The following is an 18,749-nucleotide window of genomic DNA, read 5'->3' as shown; positions in this document are numbered from 1 at the left end:
AAATCTCAACATACAGTTTAATCTTTAGGGTATTCTGAGTTTAGACACACAATTTTCACAACATTCCTTAGACACATTAATGAAACACATTCCAGGAGTATTCCAGCATGCTGACTGGAGCCAGTATCTCAAACATGTTCAGTGTAATCTAAATGTAGCACAAAAAGTAAGGTCATTTGTGTTTGGTAGATGATTTTTTTGCTGTAGCAATGCTTCTCGGAAATATTTGTGGAAAGCCTGTTTATTTCCCTTTTAAATGGTGCCACAGTTGTAAGGAACATGCATTTGTGGGATGAGCAGCAGAGCTGAGTATGTGTGTTGCACCCATGAAAAAAATTGCCAAATCTTATCTGCCAATGCCGAACAGGTTATTCTGCCATTGAATTTGTGGGATGAGCAGCAGAGCTGAGTATGTGGGTTGCACCCATAAAAAATTAGCCAAATCTTCTATGCCAATGCCAAATGACTTATTCTGCTGCTGCTATTGACTCTTGTTTTGAGCTTCTTTACCTGCAGGGGCTTCAAATCAGGTGTCTGATTGTCATCAGTGGAGGAAATATCAGTGCAGAGAGAGATTGAAATGAAATTCTGCAACCAGTGGCAATCCTAGGGCCCAATAAAATCTATTTTAATTTTTAACAAATTCATTTTTTTTTTTTTTTCATTTTAATTTTATGGAATTCTTTTTTTTTTTTTAACCTTTACAATAAGTTAACCATAACAAAGAGTCTTCCATTTTGGACTTGAATAAAATGTTAATTAAATAGAAAGGACCTGAAATTTATTGTAAAAGGGCCGCAGTTGGCCCAGGAGCCACAGTTTGGATAACCCTGATATAAAATAATTATAAACAGTGTAACCGTCTGATATTTCCAACATTTTAAGACACATCCACATTTATAATCACACTGGCTCCAAACTGATGTTTATAATGTAAATGAAGAAATCCTTCTGTTCTCTCGAACACAGAGTGATAGTGACTTAATCAGAAGGTCACATTAAATGGTTAAGTAAACCTGTTACCTAAACTCTTCTTTACTATCACAGTCTGTAACAGTGCATGCAGTTTGATGCTGCATTGTGTGCTACTCCTGACCAACAGTTCTCTCCTCATCTATCTCCATACGCTGCTGTCTGTGCATCTGCCTCATATCAGACCGATACGTAAATGCAGAAATGAGCTTTTGTGAAATAAGGCACGGGTTTGCCACGCTTTTGTGTTCCCCTGGAAAAGATTCCCCAAATATATGTTCCTCTTTCTAAAAACAGCATTTCAGTCAAATTCATTCAATTTCTGCAATTTCACAGTCTGGGACTGATCTCTATCCTCTTAGATGACATTGCTCGCCCCCACAGAACGGGGTCAATCAGAGACTACCTCCAGAATTTGGGACTGGAGGGGATGGAATTAAACTCAACCCCACTGAAAACTTGTGGGATCAGCTTGGGCGTGCTGTTTCTGACAAATACTGGTAGAATGGGATGCCATCCCACAGCATTGTGTGACCAGGCTGGTGACCAGCATGAGGAGGAGGTGCCAGGCTGTTGTGGCTGTATATGGTTCTTCCACATGCTACTGAGGCTCCTGTTTGTTGAATGAATTAACTGTTTAAGTGCCAATATATCTTATTTTGTCAGAGTTCATTCATCCAATCCTGTAGTTTCAGCCTGCATGGAGCAAAATTTAAAGCATATCTCTGTAAATCATAAGGAAACAAATACACACCTAACTTTCTTTAGAGTGAAAATTTGCAATAAGGCCATGCCAAGGGAAAGGCTGCAGACTCCCTGCTGTGAAATTCAATTTGTCAATTCTGTTCATTCAATTCAAGATGTATGCCTTGTTATATTATCCATGCCTTTAAAAGAATCCTATTTTCCTATAGTGTCACACAAACTGGATAGTTGTACACACTAGAATACCCATCAGTCTTTGCCCTGAGGTACAGGGAATCAAAACTGTTGCCACTCCACCTCTTGATGTGATATAAAGTTTACCCAGAGATCAGAGGGAACAAACTGAATGTACAGAATATTTTAATTCTAAGCTCACTAAGTTAGATCTTTCAAACAGAAATGTGCCTTTGGAATCACAGTTGCTGTTTGTACTTGTCTCTCTGTTGACACAAGCTTGTACCCTCAACATTTTATCAAAACAGCAGAAATGTTATACATTCAGAGAGGTGTAATTATTTTTCCTACAGCAGGTGTTACGTGGCTGCAATGCATCCTGGGGTTATACGGTGGAGAAATAAGATTGATTTGTGACTAGATCTTTCCTTTAATAACTGTCCAAACAAGCTAAATAAACACTCAATTCAAAATATGGGGAAAAAACACATCATTGCACAAAACTAGAGTTGTGTTTGACTCACTATCAAGACTTTCACTTTACCAAACACTAAAGATGAGACAGAATTGCTTCTAAAATTCATGATAAACTGCTCACTGATTATGGGTGGTAAAGTTGTTCATTACTGTCTTTAGCTTTATGACTGTATTTTATGGCTCTATAGTCCTTTTATACTTGATAACACCAGGACATATGAAATGTAACACAATTGAATTCAGCCAGCTCCCAGAGGAGCTTCTGTAGTGCTGTAAAGCTGACAGGAAAACTGCCTCCAGTGACAAGTGGTGAGTTAGCCATTCACACAACACCGGCTGCTCTGTACTCACACTGCACCATTCACAAGGATTGAACTCTGGTAAAAGATGGATGTTAAACTCAAAGCAGATCATCTGGGAGTCATTTATTGCAAGAACTCAATCATTCACCCAGTGCTGATGAGATGTCATATGATACTACACATCCCAGTTCCCCAAAAGGTTGGGACACTGTGTAAAATGTAAATTGAAATAGAATACAGTCATTTGCACATTGTTTTGAACTACATTCAATTGAATACTTCAAAGAGATTACATAGTTAACATTTCAAACTGCTAAACTTTCCTTTTACTGTTTAAAATATTCACACATTCTGAATTTGATGCCTGCAACTACAAAAAAACTGGGTCATGGTGCAAGAAAAGACTGGGAAACTTCTGCAATGCTCAAAAACACCTTGAACATACAGTTAAGTAGGTTAATTGATAAGTGATAGTTCCATGACTGGGTGGAAAAAGAGCTGTCCAGAAAGGCTCAGTCATTAACATTTTGCAGTGGTGTGAGGTTCTACATTTTGTGAAAGACTTTGCTGTTAAATAGTCCAGCGGTTTAAGAACAATGTTCCTCAATGAGCAACAAGAAGGAATTTAGGGATTTCATCAACCACAGTCTACAGTATCATCAAAAATTTCAGAGAATCAGGGAAAAACCTCTGCTCCTATGGGGCAAGGCAAAAACCAACACTCAATGTCTGTGACGTTCAACCTCTCAGGCAGCACTGCATTAAAAACCAACATCATTCTGTAATGAATATTACAATGTGGGCTTGGGAACACTTAATAAAATATTTTCAGGTAAAATAATATGTCACTGCAACTTCATATGTAAGTTAAAACTACCATGCAAGGTCAAAGCCACATATAAACCACATCCAGAAGCACCACCAACTCAAATGGACAAACCCAAAGTGGATAAGTGTGCTGTGGTCTGATGAGTCCACATTTAACATTCTTGGAAGTAATGGACATCGAGTCCTCCAGACAAAACAGGAAAAGGACCATCCAGATTTTTGGGCTTGTATTAGTGCTAATAGTATGGGCAACTTGCACATCTGTGAAGGCACCATTAACACTAAAAGGCAGGGACAGACTGGGACTAAAAAACAGCCCTGGACTTTGACTCAGCCTGGCCTACAATAATCGCTGTGCGGAAACTCATCAATGCCTGGCACACAACACTGAAGTTGTTTAAATCAATTAAAGACGATTTCATTCTATGATTCATTCTCATTTCATCTTCCTCCCAGTTGATACGTAATGATGGAATGGTTTAAAAAAAAAAACAGGTTTTATGTATCCATGTGATTATAACAGCATACGTATTATATCATCTATTCCATGCAAACTTAAAATTACTTTATTAATGATCTAAATTAATTTATGCAGTAATCAATCTTACTGCACAAATAAAAATACCACATTTTAATGAATATACGTCACTACAAATGTAACTTCTGGATTCAAAGTCTTCAAAGAGTGTAAGTATTATCAGAAAACTGGAATGTTACCAAAACTTAAAAAGTAAAAGCACAACAGTCCCAACAGTTTTGTACTATTTTTTATATTTCTTAATATTACTGCTGCATGTGTCATTTTACAGCTAAAATGTTTAAAGTGGAGCTGTTTTACCTACCGTAATCATTATTTCATTTCATTTTTTTTTGCATTCTACTGACCTACACAAACTGGGTATAGATAAAAAGATAGCAACCTGAATAACATTTGCTAACATCAGCCCTAGCTAGTAACTCTCTTTCTCATGTTCCATACTTACTTGCCCTGCATCTGTCTGTGGAACTTCCACCAGCTCATCTCTCTGTCCCTCATCATCACAGGTGGCTGTACCATGCTGAGGCTGCACAGCTGTATGGTTCCCACAAGTCCTGGCCTCAACACTCACTTCTTGGATGCTGCTAATATCAACATGAACTTGTGCTGCAGTGCTGCTGCTGGCTGTGCTGCTGAACATTTCAGTTAATTTGTGACATTTAGCGGCTTCACTCTCTAAACTCCCTTGTCGTCTCAGCCCCACCCTTTTCTTTGCGTTTTCTACCTCTGTTGTCCACATTGTTGCCACTACCAAAAAGATCCACTTCCACTACTCAATTATCGTCTTTGCTGCCACCATTACTTCTTCTTCTTCTGCTCTTTCGACTTTTTCTTTTCAATAATTGCCAGGAAGCTGAGTTTCAGAGTGGTATACTTCTGGTATGAAATTTAAGGATTCAAAAATTGAACTATCAGAGCACTTGGGATCACGATGCCTTGTGATCATCAGGTCCAAAAGTGTGGAACAAGTGTCTTGGCTGAGATCATCTCTGTTTCTGAATAAGACCATGACATATTGAGGTTTAAGACAGAGGGCATTGATTTCAGCAAATCTGGGAAACCACATCATCGAAAACAACAGTGGACCATAAGAACTCAAAACTGCTAACCTCACTTGTGTGATGTACAATGTTCCCTGTGTATCATGGCCCATGGCAAATAGATGGGGATGACCCCTGAGGGAAATGACTGCTCTGGTCTTGTTTGCCGATGAAATTCCCTCCACAGAGGAGCCACTGTGCTGCTCACATCTTCTCTCAGACAAAGCTAAAAGAAAACAATAGGTCAGCTTCTTTAGGATAATCATTTTACACAGATGCCAGCCTGCTTTATGACAAGGGCAAGTAAGATGATTTATGACTTTTAAGTTTAAAATGTTGATTGGGAAGTCAAACGGCAAGATATATTCTAAATTATTCTACTTTGTGTTTTCAAAGTAAATGTAACTACCCTGTTCTTCCTGTTTTCTAAATTTGAGAATTGATGCAACCACAAAATATGGGAAAACATTAGATAATTCACCACTTAGCTGTCTTTGTTAATTCATTCACTTACTGAATTGATCAGGACTGGCAGGTGGAAAAATACACTAACAACTAAAAAAACGGTTTTCAAAACAATTTTCTCTATGATTTGACTTCATAGTTTATTTAAAATGTGCAAAAAAAAGGAAAAAATGATATCAATATAAAAATGGAAAAATATTGAAAATGTACAGGACATGGAAATGAAAAGCAACACCTAATGATTGCGTTTACACCTACAAAAAGGGGTAGAAGAAATATAAACCTATTTAATCCCAAACTTTGTAAGTTAATTTTTATTAAAAAAAAAAAAAGTTAACACTGCTTTTTTTCATTATTAAAAACAATCTGGCTAGATTGTGACCAAGTTTGTAATAGTTTTGAAAAATTGTATTTTTTTAATTTTTTTATTAGATTTTACTTTTTATTTTAAATTTCATTTTAATTTTACTTCGTTTTAATTATGGAGATAAATGTCTGGGTCAGAAAAAGTTAACAATTATATATTTGAATACAGTTTAAGTAATAAAATTACCCTAGTGTGAAGCAACGTTTTTATAGTTAACTAAAACTAACTAAATAACTAAAACTAAAATTCAGAAATCAATTTAGTTTACTGAAACTAAATAAAAACTAAGTTTTATCAAAAAAAAAAAAAGAAAACTAACTAAAACTGTATAGTGCGCTTACAAAAACGAACTAAAATAACATAAAAATGGAGACAAAATATCTTTCAGTCTTTTACACAACCATACTGACTGGCACCGACACCCAAGTCTGGGGAGTGTAACATTGCCTGATCTGATTGGTTAAGACTTCACACAGTGGTAGTTTTAAGTCTGGATGTGTATTCAAACATCATCATTAAATAAATAAATGATAAGTGAAGAGTAGCCTGTTTTAATATGTTTTTAAAAATGTATAACACTCACTCAGCCCGACATCTATCCATAAAAAACTAAAACTAAATATAACACTAAAACTAATAAAAACTAAATTTAAACAAAGCATTTTTTCAAAATATAAACTAAACTAAAGTAACAAACCAGCAGTCAAAACTAATAAAAACTAAACTGAAATTGAACACAGAAAGTGAAAAAAAAAATGAAAATAGAAACTACAGAAAAATCCAAACCTATTACAACCTTGGTGTGAAGTCTTCAATCAGCTAAAGCCATTTTGCACTGCCCAGGCTTGGGTGCTCAGTCAGTCTACTGCTAAGACTAAAATCAAGGAGGTTTTCTCCCTGATTTCATTTCATTGAAGTCCTTTTTGTAAACACAACATTAAGATTTAGTTTAAGATTTAGTACTTTAATAATATTGACTGGGACTAATACAATGTAAAACTGCATCATGATAGTTAAAAATATTTTAAAAGGCCAAAGGAAGATTTAACATTTGTGATGGTAGAAGCCTGACCTCTAATGGCCACCCATGATTTTGAAAACTCACTTTCAATGAATGAAAAGTCGCTTTAATTTCGAGGACTATTAAGTCCTTAATAGAATGGTGGGTAAAACCCTTTCAATAGCTTAAAAATTCAAATAAAAATGGCATCAAATAGGTTCTTGAAACACCCGAGAATACAACAAACCGAAAGCTAAAATTAGCTACGGTGGACATCACTGAGTTCGATGAAATCATATTGATTGCTCTGGTCTACTAGAGACTTCAGCGGCTCCCTGATTGGCTCACAGGTCCTGGCGCCAAACACCAAGGAGGAAGTGTTGTTCGTACAACAGGGGAGCTGCCTGCTTGATATTTTAGGACAGTTTGCTTGGTTAAAAGGTGTTTGTCCTTATTTTGCAAGAATGGATACTCAGACATATCTGCCTGTTCAACCCGGTGTCGGGATGGAGGAGAACTTTCTTTCTCTTGACGATATTTTGCTCTCTCATGAGAGACTTCCCATACGGACGGAGTGCACCTTTCCTCGGCTGGGATTCCTGGAGAAATCGAGTGACACACAGGATATAACAGAGGTTAGTACGAAAATGAAGAAAAACAAAACACAAAACAAAACATTTACAACTCATTTCTATAGAGATAGGTCTAAGCATAAACTAACCCAACACTCCTTACGAAACACTTCGTTCTTACTATTATGCCAAATACTAGATGTTGTAAGTTTATTTAAACTTGCTGTGTTGTCAGTGACATTTATCTGAAACCATTAAAGCCTGCTTCAAAATGATTATTTTAAAAAACATTTTCAATTCGGTACATCTGTTACCTGCCAAAAATAACCTTACTGGATGAAATAAAGTTTGTAAAGGGGCGGAAACAGGTCACAGAGCAAACAACAATCAAGCACCTTAAAGCCTTAAAATAAAAACAGCTAACGCCTTCTCAGTTTACTTTATTAAAATTCAAAATGAGATTGGTCTCAGCTTATTCTGAATACTCTGGATGATGTGCAGTGTATGATGATTTATCGTTTGGGATTATTATGCTATAAATCAGCAAGAAACGCCACTCGGAGTTTCTGAGTTTAAAAAGTTGCATATGTAGTTAGGAGGAAAAAATAAATAAATTTCAGAGTTCATAAAGTCCACAGATTTCTTTAAGGTTTTTAAAGCCATAAACGTACATACATACACATTGTGAATTCAAAAACGTCCACGAAACCCTAATGAAAACAGTGGCTGGATATCCCAATTTCACAGAATTGTCTCTTCTTAGTCAAGATGATAATGACAATGTGATGTTTCTGGGCTAAGATCCCAAGGATTTCCTTATTGATCGGTCCTATTAGGAAATCTAATTTTCTTAGGTTCTTAAATGCAGTACTGCTAGTGCAGAGTGAACGGCTTAATCTGCTCCGATTTTCTTCCAAGCAGTCAGCTTTTTCAACTTTACTATCTCAAAATCTTTGAGTTCACAATGTTATCAATGAAAACAATAAAAATTGATGTTTGATTTCCCGAAGTCGGTTCAGGGGGGCTAAACTTTTTTTAGGTACAAGTAGGACGGGACCTATGGAAATAAGTGTTGGAAACCACTGGTCTAGTATAAAAGCATAATGAAACAGAGGAGAAAAGATACTTTACATAATTTAACATAAGATCCTGAAGGTAACAGTTTTAATTAATCTGTATAAATGTTGGCTCTTATCACACTTAAATAGGAAAATGAAGACACCACTTGTTTTATTTGTACTAACTATTAATAGTTATTTGTTGTAAAACTTATGCTTTCCTGACAGGATGGAGCATCTTTTGAAAAGTTATTGAAATCTAATCGTCATTCCACGTAGCACGTACATGGGATTACATCCTGCCACAGCACAGTAACCTGGGTGCACTGAAGAGCAAAACAGAGATGTTGACATTTGTTTCAATCTTTTCTCTAACAGGGTACAAAGATGGAGCTCCCTCTATGGCTGACTAAGGGTCTGTATGAGAGGAAGAGGAGGGTGTTGTCAGTTGAGCTTCCAAAGGTGTACAGGGAAGGCTGGAGGACTGTTTTCAATGCTGACCCCAATGTGGTGGACCTTCATAAGATGGGACCCTACTACTATGGCCTGGGATCCCAGATGCTGCATTTTGAGAGCCCAGAGAACCCAGAGATTGGACAGACACTGCTGCAGGTGAAAATGCACAAACCATACCACAAATGCTCAGGAACATGAGAAAATGTCTCTTTTAATATTGGCAAAAACAGTTTATATTGAAGGTGCCTGGTCTATAGGACATCCGTTATCGAATGATAGATTAGACAGGGTTATTTGCCATTATAAATCACATCCTTGTTGAATTAATTATTTATTTTATCAAGGATACAGTGCTTCTCTTGAAACTCTTAATGAATTTATTATTCAGTTTTTGTGCTTTTGGTTAGTGTGTGATAATGATGGGTAGTGAGACAAAGCTGCAGCAGAAGAACATGCTTCTGGTGGTGGCAGACATACAGTTTACTCAGACCCCTCGTTTAAATCTTACACTATGAAAATGTTTGTCAACAGCTGAATCTCAATGTGTCTTAATCAGAATAAGAAAAGTCTACACGCTGATGGTATAAGATGTACAACTTGATAGTGTCATAGAACTGTCATGGATTTGTTTTTGCATTTTAAGTTTTTTTTTGTTTTTTTTTTTACAATGTGTAAATGTAAATTAATAAAGATCTTTAACAGACCTGGAACTCAAGCCTTAGTTGATTTCCAGAAATCTTTATGTTATCATAAGTGAAATTATAGATATGTCATCTCCATGAGTTGTGGCCAAAAACTATAAATACTAATTGACAAGGGAAATCTTAATCTTTGTCTTTAAAGGTTCACAGTCATCTAAGCCGTGGTAATTCTAGGCTTGATCTGAAAGGCACTTGTACTTTGTGGAAATTCTTGAGACATTTCAGCTTCCTCCTAGAGGCTTCTTCAGCTCTGAAACCAGCGGGAAGATGGAGCCAGAAACATAACTTCTCAATCTTTAGTTCAGGGCAGCTCCACTGTGAGGAATGAATGATTCATTTTATAAGATTAGCACATTTTCCTTGCCCATCATGTGTTCTCATTATATCAAAGATTCAGCTGTTCAGCTTCTTGTGCTGGTCTTTATGCTGAGCTTTCAGCAGAAACTCTGTAGTTAAGGAAGAGATATGAGACTGATGGAAATTACTCTCCTTTAGAAAGTGTAAGAAATAATATTTCCCAAAATGTCAAACTGTACTTTTCTCAGGTTTTTTTGGTCAAGTAAACCCCAAAGTAAAACCTCAAATTCAGTAAGGTTGGGACATCATTTCAAATCTAAATTAAACAGAATGTTATGTCTGGAAAACACTGATTGATTGATTAATTAAGTGAAACTCACAAAAATAAAATATCAAATGTTGATACCAAGAAATCCGATCTTGGCAACACATTTCAAATACATTTTGAAAGGATCATGTGAGTCTGCACAAATATGCTGCGCAGATTTGCACATGTAAGCCATGAGAAGCAGTGAGATTGTGAGGATTTTCTCATATTTGATGCATGTTGTCCACAGTTGCCACTGGCATGAGTATGAGATCAAGATGTCTTTACACGCTTGTAAAAGAGATTGATGTTTCTCACCAATTGTGAAGTCATGTTTTGTTAAAAACAATGAAATTACATATTTTAACACTGAATAACCCAAATGCTTATATAGAAAATTGTACAAATAAATGGATAAAGCAGTAAGTGTTATTAACCACTCTTACAGCTAGGGGGAGCAATCAGATCAGAAACTAGTGCAGACTGCTGGTTGTCTGGAGCTGCTGTTACCAGGCAGATTGACTGAAATCTCATTGTCTGACAGATAATCAAAGTAGGGCATTGTTGAGACTAAGGAAACACTCATCCAATACCTGCGCATTACAGTAACATTGATGATGAAAATATGAATGATAATAATAATAATGATAATATTAATATTAATATTTTATTTTCAAAGAGGAAAGTGCTCATGATGATGACGATGAAGGACTGGACAGTGTAATTATACAAGATTATTGCCATTGCCTACTTTGCATTTGTTGTCGCTGGTGAATGTTGCATAAAACATTGTTAAAAATGTGCTTTCATCTTTTGAAATTGCATCTTTTAGTCACGCATTAGCATAGATACATGTATGCATTCTAAGAATAAGCATTATACATCAAGGTACATGTGCAGAGCTTGAAAGCAACAGTGCACATAAAATGCAACCTAAAGTATAAAGATGAGCAATTCAAAACTGATTCAACTTTAACAATTATTTAAACTGAGTTTTAAAGTGCTGTATGTCAGGCATTCTCTAACTGGAGATGGTCAGGTATTCTGTAAGTTTCCACCTTTGATAAACAGAACTGCCAGGCCAAGCGTGGCACCTCCGTGTGGTATATCACAATCCTGTTAAATTAACAGTACTCTTCTTCTCTCTTGTTTCATTACTGGCAAACTCGTCACCATCCTTCCAGACATTCATTGGTCGGTTCAGACGGATCATGGACTCCTCCCAGAATGCCTACAACGAGGACACATCAGTGCTGGTGGAGCATCTGGACTGTCTGGAGAAGACTCTGTTCAGGTCAGGGCAGAGTGGCCTTAACAGCTTCCAGAGCTGGGAGAAGGGCAGAGCCTCCCAGCTCACTGCCTCCAGTCTGGTTCTCAACTACAGAAAGAGGAAGATGACGGATGTACAGCCCTGACTGAGGTGAACCGAGGCCTGCACCCAAAGCTAAAGATGCTTGTCACAACTTGGTCAGCAGATCAAAGCACAACATCAACAGACTCTGCCTTCTTGACCTTTTCATTTTCACAAAAAACTCTGCATAGGGGCCATGCTCTCTGTCGGGATGCCCAAACTGTGCCAATTATTAAAACGGCTGGGTTGTATGACCAAATTTGTGATCATTGTACTTTTTCCATCAATGTTCTGTTGTTTTTTATCTAATTATAACATTTGATAATATGACCAGTTTCAAAAGTAGCCTTAAAGTCAGCAAGGCTGATGAAAATGGATGGTTCTCTTGTCTCAATTCCCCATGAACATTTTATTTTTTTTCTTAAAGATACCTCTTTGGCGTGACTAGAGAGGTGGCTGAACTGCTATTAAATCAGCTTCAGTTGTATCCCTGTTCTTTAGAAGTACAATATCTTACTTCATTTTATATTTTAAATGGACAAAAATCTTTAAGTGACTTTGACCAGTCTTGACAGAAATGAAAAATTCAATTAAAAATATCTTCACATCACATGCAAGCATAATGCATGCATACTTCCATTCATTTGTTAAAATCATTAAAAAATTTACCGTGATTATCTAGGCTACATCATTTTTTTCAGATATAATATCATCACTGGGTGATCATTTCAGCAGAACTATAACTGTTTTGTAATGTCATATCTTTTACAGAGCAAAAACTGTTGATGGATTAGTAGATTTTGTATGTATAATTGCTTCTTGTAAAATTAAATATGATTTCTTACACGTGCTGGTGACATCTGTAAGATACAGTTGTATTTGTCTTTTATACTACTCACCCCAAGATTTCAGGCTCCATTGTTTTATCCATTTTAATGCCATCCACTGTTATTTATGAAAAAAGCCTTCTGGGCCTTTGTACAAAGCTGCTAACAGTAGATTTGCTAAGATTGTACAAAAAATAAAAAATACAAAGTACACTGCTGTGTGCTGCTGTCATTGCATGCTCTGTGGCAATAAGAACATATACTTATAAAAATCTGAACCAGACACTAGCGATTGTGTAATTGTTGTTTTGAATAGTTTAAATGAAGCACCAGTATGACTGCTGACCTCTAAATGCCAACTGTTTTCACAGTGAGCAGAATCTGAAATTACCACCTGCCAGGCACCAAATGCTGGTAAAATGTGTCTTTGGTAGAAATAACAGAGAGGTTGACGGTGCAAAGTGAGTAATTGAGAAGATAATATGTTCAGTTTATTGAGAAGAGTGTTATTGTTTCCCTGAGCTTAAACCTCTCTTTTTGTTGTCATGAGCTGATGGTGTCAAAGTAAACAAAGTACCGAACAGGCTGTGGATCAGCAGTCTGTATCACTGCTGTTCTTACAAAGTACAATATTAAAACATCTATGCAGACTTTATGCTATATAGAATTTGAGATGACAGTGAGCAAAACTATTCTGGTGCCATAAATATATTGGGTTTAAATTCTGAAAAAAAATTTTCTCTTTTATTTCACTCTAATTTTCATGATACATAACGGTATGGAAATACATTGATCTCTGGCTATGCAAGACCAATTCTTTTCGATAGGAAAGTGGGGCAGTTTTGACTAACAGGTTCTGTTACCAGTTAAATCTGTGATAACGTTGGAGTTATCAGAGTTTCCTGTCATGCTTTATCCCTGCACAAAAAGCCAAGAGTAAGACAGGTTGTTAATGGACTCATCCGAAGGCAAGTTTTTGAATAATTTTCCCTGTGATTGCTGTATTTTTCACACTATTCAATAAGAGGCCCAGGGGCCAAGTCAGGCCCCCAAAGTCATTTTTAGTTGCCCTTTCCATAGACTACTCATGCCTAAAGATGATCAACATAAGTTTTTTTCTATCAAATAATGTTATATTTGTATGATCACTGGTCTAATTTATTTACCAATTTGCTTGTCATCTTGCAATGTTGCTGTTGTCCTTGTTCTTGTTAACCTTATATCTCTGGTGAAGATTGACAGGCAACCCCAGCCTGAAATAAGGGGAAAAAAGCTAAGGTTATGTGCTGGAGTCAACAATAACAATGATTCTGATGTATAAAAGGTGTTTAAGTAAGCATCATGAAAAATAACAGGATTGACATTAACACAAGTAGAAAACAAGCATAGATTATTGTGCATATTATAAAAATGTCACCACACTAGTCTATCTTTCAAGAAGGGGCGAGTCAGATTGTGATAATAAACATTCTTTTAAATAAGCAGAGATGCTGCAGTACTTGCTTCTGCACAGCTTGTCATCTGCCCACCCACCACTTCAAGACTGCATTCAACCAGAAAGTCCAAAAATAGCCCTGCAGCCAGGAACCCTCTTTGCATTTTCTCGTATTGCCTGTGGAAGGTCAGACACTTTTTTTTTTTTAATTTAGAGCTCAGGTGACAAATGGCAATCATTTTTATCATATGCCAATATGTCTTCTGCTCATTTAATTGATCTTGTCACATCTCTTCTCAATGATGTGTTTGCAAAAGCTTGCATGTCAACATTGAATGGACATTACTTAAGACATTACAGTAACTTAAGGAGTATTACAGAACTTATAGAGTAATATTCTTGCTGTGGCTTATTTTACTCATATTAAGAACAATAACTTAACTACATAACTTTTGACTTTTATAACTTTCTTAGTTATTTCCCTCTGAAAAATAGACCTGATAATAGCTTTAATATCCAACCCTGATGTATATATCTTCCTAGACCCTTGAATTTAAATTTACAGCGGAATTTAAAGCTTTCTTTTTTGTTTTTCTGGAGATTGCATTGTGATTATGTAAATGTTCTCTGAAGGTTGCATTTCTAAACAAGTATTGTTATATCAGATTATGTTGAATATAGCTAACCTATTTCATTATGGACTAATATCAGTTCTGCTACATTTCCTGCAAACAGGGCTGAGGCGCTAACAGACTTCTGAATCATAGTTCCCTCTGCTGGACAAACATAAAGACAGTGTTACTAATCCATCTAAAGATGTTTTCTTCTGCAGTATCATCAGTCAAGACACTGTAATAGTGGTGCATATGTTAACATTTTGCAGAAATAGATTGATCTGGGATAGGTCCATGCCAGCCAATATTATCCATAAATCCACTGGGCACTAGGTTGAAACATCAAACACGCTTTGACCATGATGGCGATATTGAATTTCTACTCATCAGACCTTTGCTAAGACTCCTACTTCTAATTCATATTCAACTCAGTGACTAACTTGTGCGGTGGCTTTTGAAGTTTTGATTTACATATCACTGCCTGAGTCACTGCTGCATCACAAACACTGGCACGTTATGTAATGTGGGAAAAGGTGACAAAAAACAAACAAACAAAAAAAAAAAAACCTGTCAAACAAGATGCAGAGTGAAAAAATAAGAAAACTGCCATAAAAGAAGGGATCAGTTATGAGGCAGCTATTCCATCTTCAACAGCACTGACTAAAAGGCACTTATCAGAACATCTGTTAAACACAGCACTCTCCTGCCTGGAAAAAAAAAAAAAAAAACACCCACATAGGGGTGCCATCAAAGTCGAAGGTCTAACAGAGAAAAACATATTGGTGTTAACTCTCTATGGTTTTGTAAGGAGTCACTGATACTATGTCCACACCCCTCTGTGTGAATGTGTGTGTGTGTGTGTGTTTGTCTGAGAGTGAGTTGGCCTTTGGCTGCTGATATCATTATCCTGCTGTCCCTGCACAGGCACCGCTCATTATTCAGGGGTGACATTCAGACATCTCAGCCTGGGCAAGTTTCTGTAAGACTCAGCTCCTATACAGGTCTCTTTCACATTGTTACAGGTCATTTCATTTGTTTTGCTTTTATTTTGAGAAACAGTTGCTTCTAATTTATACAGATTTTTATGAAATGTAGTACTTGCATTTGTAACAGTCATTTTGTTTGCCAGTCTACCTGTCCCTTTGATTTGAAGCAGGTGTACCACTTTATTTGGCTCTGTGATGTGATGTCTTTGTCTCTTCTTTAAGCCACTATGTGCCTACTGTAGGTTGGTCTATGATATGCACTGCTGTCCACTGTAATGTTGTCATTTCTACATTAGATCCTAAGTGGCTGACTTTACGTTTTAAGATTTTTATTTGACAAATCACCTCTAATAAGTGATTGGGTGTCACTTTTTATTATATTGTTTGTGAAAAAGTTCACTATTAGACGGATTTTAACAAAATGGAGTGCATGCTCCAGCAGGACTTCAATTAGAAATTCCAGCCGTAATTCGAAATGTGTAGGATGGTTCTAATGCCATGAAATGAAGGTACAGGACAGTCTCAATACAAGATGAGAATCATTAATAGCTTTGCTTTATTCTACCACCATGCAACATTAAAATGCATTGTAATATTTCTATTTTATCTCCAAGTTTAAAATCTTAAACTAACATAAACTTATCTATACACATTTAGCCTTAAGGTTAACATTAATAGTCTCAATGAGTTGCTCTTATATTATCCTGCCAAGACACTAATATGCACAAGGGCAAATCTTGGCCTGGTTTTGCAAACCTCAGCACTTCACACACTCAGTGTCTCAGAGCACCAAAGTCACTTTGTTCTACAAAAACTATTAACACTGCCACCTGCCAAAATTGCATTTAAAGGAGGAGAATATGTTATTCACTTTGACCTGCGGACTGATTCGTCTTCGTCCATAAGAAACAGAGCTGCCCCATGACCTACGGAAAAATATTTTCCCATTTTGAGTCTAACTTACCATGGGGCCTCAGATATGCCAGATTCTGTCATATGGCACAGGAATCATCATGGGGCCTGACGTGCCACAACCTGGTGCTACAGGCAGAGGAAGGCAGCAGAAGTCAAGCTCGACACATGTCAATCCACACTGTTGGCTGGCAGCCAAGGTCAAGCTCAACAGCATTTTTTTTTATCTGGGCTTTTTCACCCGGTGACAGCAGGTGGTTTTCGGGCCCTTGGGACATCCACAGCATGACCAGGGGCTTGTGGCAACCCCACTACCCACCCGGACGGTACCCTAGGCCATGCTTTTGCTCACCACCCCAGTCTCTGACCTTAAGGTAGGAATTATTTTTCAACATTATTTTCCCAATGCCTCTGGTAATGTGCAAGGACATCCAGAGGACAACCTGGGTTGCATCAATTCTCCTCACCCCCCGATGGTGCCCTCAAGCGGGTTTACTTGTCATTTCTAGCCTTACTTCATCCTTCATGTATAGTACTGTATGTTAGAACGTTATGTTATGTGCATTAATTTTGATATAAACCTCCACAAAAAGGAGAGTAAAATGTCTGCGTTCGGAGTTTTGATTAAGATAGCCCAGACTTACAAACACCACCCCTTTGAATAATGGTCAAATTCATCAGATGTGACACCAATCAGGAAAACCTAGTTGTTGTTTGTTTTATACTGGTCATATTGCTTCAGTGGGGAAAGTCATAATTGCCTGTGATGGTTGCTAAAGTGTTAAATATAGGTCAGGTGATGTACAGAAAGTCAAAAACTGGGTCACTAGAGATGAAAATATTGACTGTCCCTCTGGCTGTAACAATTGATCCTGGTTTCCCCTACCGAGAGAGGTTTACACCAAGCTTCACTGTTCTCCTTCATGTCACCCTTTGCACTCCAGAGTGTATTGTAAAAGGTCCTGATTTTTCAAACAAATGTCTGTCCTGTTTTTTCATCTTTTGGGACATTTCTGTATTCTTACCATGACATTGCCAATGAAGCATCCCAGGAACCATCATTCTTAAGAATACAGGCTTTACCCCCAAAAACGTCAGATAAAAGAAGCAGAAACATGGTGCAGATTCACCTTTGTGTGTGGGCAGCCCAGGTTCAAGGACCAACCTGTGACTCCTTTCCCACATGTCAATATCTACTTTCTTATCCCTGTTTCTGAGTCTATCTACCATCCTCCTCTAAAATAAAGTCATGAAAATCCCAATAATAAATCTTAAAAAAGAGGCAAACATTTCTGGGCAGAGTAAAAGGCACAGATATTTAGAGTTGTAACATTGTTTTCTGTTTAACAGCACTGGTTGAATTTAAATTGTATGCTGCACAATTAAGCACAACAACCACTTCCACAGATCACACACCAGCTGCTTTATTTTGACTGCCATCAAGGAATTGCTTGATCAGTTGTCTACTTTCCATGCCATTTCCAAAGTCAACATGCAAACATCATGAGCAGCACGGGAGTGCTTAGGCTGCTTTGCACACTTCGTATGCCTACATTGTATGTGTACAATGTACAATTTGTAAGAAATGCAAATGAATACAGTTTATTAACAAAGGAGTCAAACTAATGCAGATAGCTTTGGGCAGATATCTGTACTCAAAGCCCTGGTAACACAATCTGTATCAGGAATGAGTAGTAGTAAAGTAGGATCTGTGCATCCTTTGTTGTCGGAACCTGAGAGTTTGTTGTCCTGTACTTGCTTTGCTTAAAATAAATTGGCAGTTGATGAAGACTAAAGTGCATACCAGTGTTCTCCTTGTTGGACCATTTTACCTCTATGCCAAATGCTCACTAGGCAGGGGGTGCAACAGGTAAGGAGTAAGGCAACAGGCCATCCCCAGGCAGGTTCTGCTCTCTGGGTTTCGTTGCTGTCCTTGAAGGAAAGGCCAGGTACATGTAGACAAGTAGGCCAGTAGGCTTTCTCCATTGGCAAGGTAACTGCCAGCTGTGCCCTTACTGTGAAATGTGACGTGTTTTTGGTACTTTAAAAATAAGTTAAAAAATAAAGATAAAGGAAAAATGACTTTATTTCCACTTGTATGTGTCTGCATAGGCTTTTGCAGGCACAGAAAGTGAAAACAGGTAACCAGCATGACTTGCTCTATACATCTTTGCGCTGCTTTTAAGAACAAAGAGAGGAAAACCATCTTAAAAATATAACAAGGCAGTCTGATGAGTTACCAGTAGGAATTCTCATTTCTCCGTAAAATTGCATTTTATTACCAACAATTTACAATTTTTCAAAACTACAAGTGTAAGCGTATCTTAAGTAGACCATAAGTAGACCATTTATAAGATAAACTTCT

The 18,749-nt window shown here is 37.2% G+C and overlaps 2 protein-coding genes across 2 annotated transcripts in view; both read left to right on the top strand.

Moving 5' to 3' along the window:
- The window catches only part of znrf1 (zinc and ring finger 1), a 96,693-nt gene extending 91,425 nt beyond the window's left edge, over positions 1-5,268 (top strand). The window contains exon 3 of the mRNA XM_041796644.1: positions 4,503-5,268. Within this exon, the coding sequence (XP_041652578.1) occupies positions 4,503-4,645 (143 nt within the window). The 3' untranslated portion in view covers positions 4,646-5,268. The remainder of the gene's footprint in view (positions 1-4,502) is intronic.
- Positions 5,269-7,231: 1,963 nt separating this feature from the next.
- gins3 (GINS complex subunit 3) lies at positions 7,232-12,648 on the top strand. Its single transcript, XM_041795849.1, has 3 exons — positions 7,232-7,503; positions 8,877-9,110; positions 11,444-12,648. Exons 1-3 carry the CDS (start codon positions 7,333-7,335, stop codon positions 11,672-11,674), a joined length of 636 nt encoding a protein of 211 aa, XP_041651783.1. The 5' UTR covers positions 7,232-7,332; the 3' UTR covers positions 11,675-12,648.
- Positions 12,649-18,749: the final 6,101 nt, after the last annotated feature.

Source organism: Cheilinus undulatus, linkage group 9 (genome assembly GCF_018320785.1).
Source record: "Cheilinus undulatus linkage group 9, ASM1832078v1, whole genome shotgun sequence".
Taxonomy (NCBI): Eukaryota; Metazoa; Chordata; class Actinopteri; order Labriformes; family Labridae; genus Cheilinus; species Cheilinus undulatus.
The sequence above is the reverse complement of the archived record's forward strand: the minus strand, read 5'-3'. Positions and strand labels throughout refer to the sequence as shown.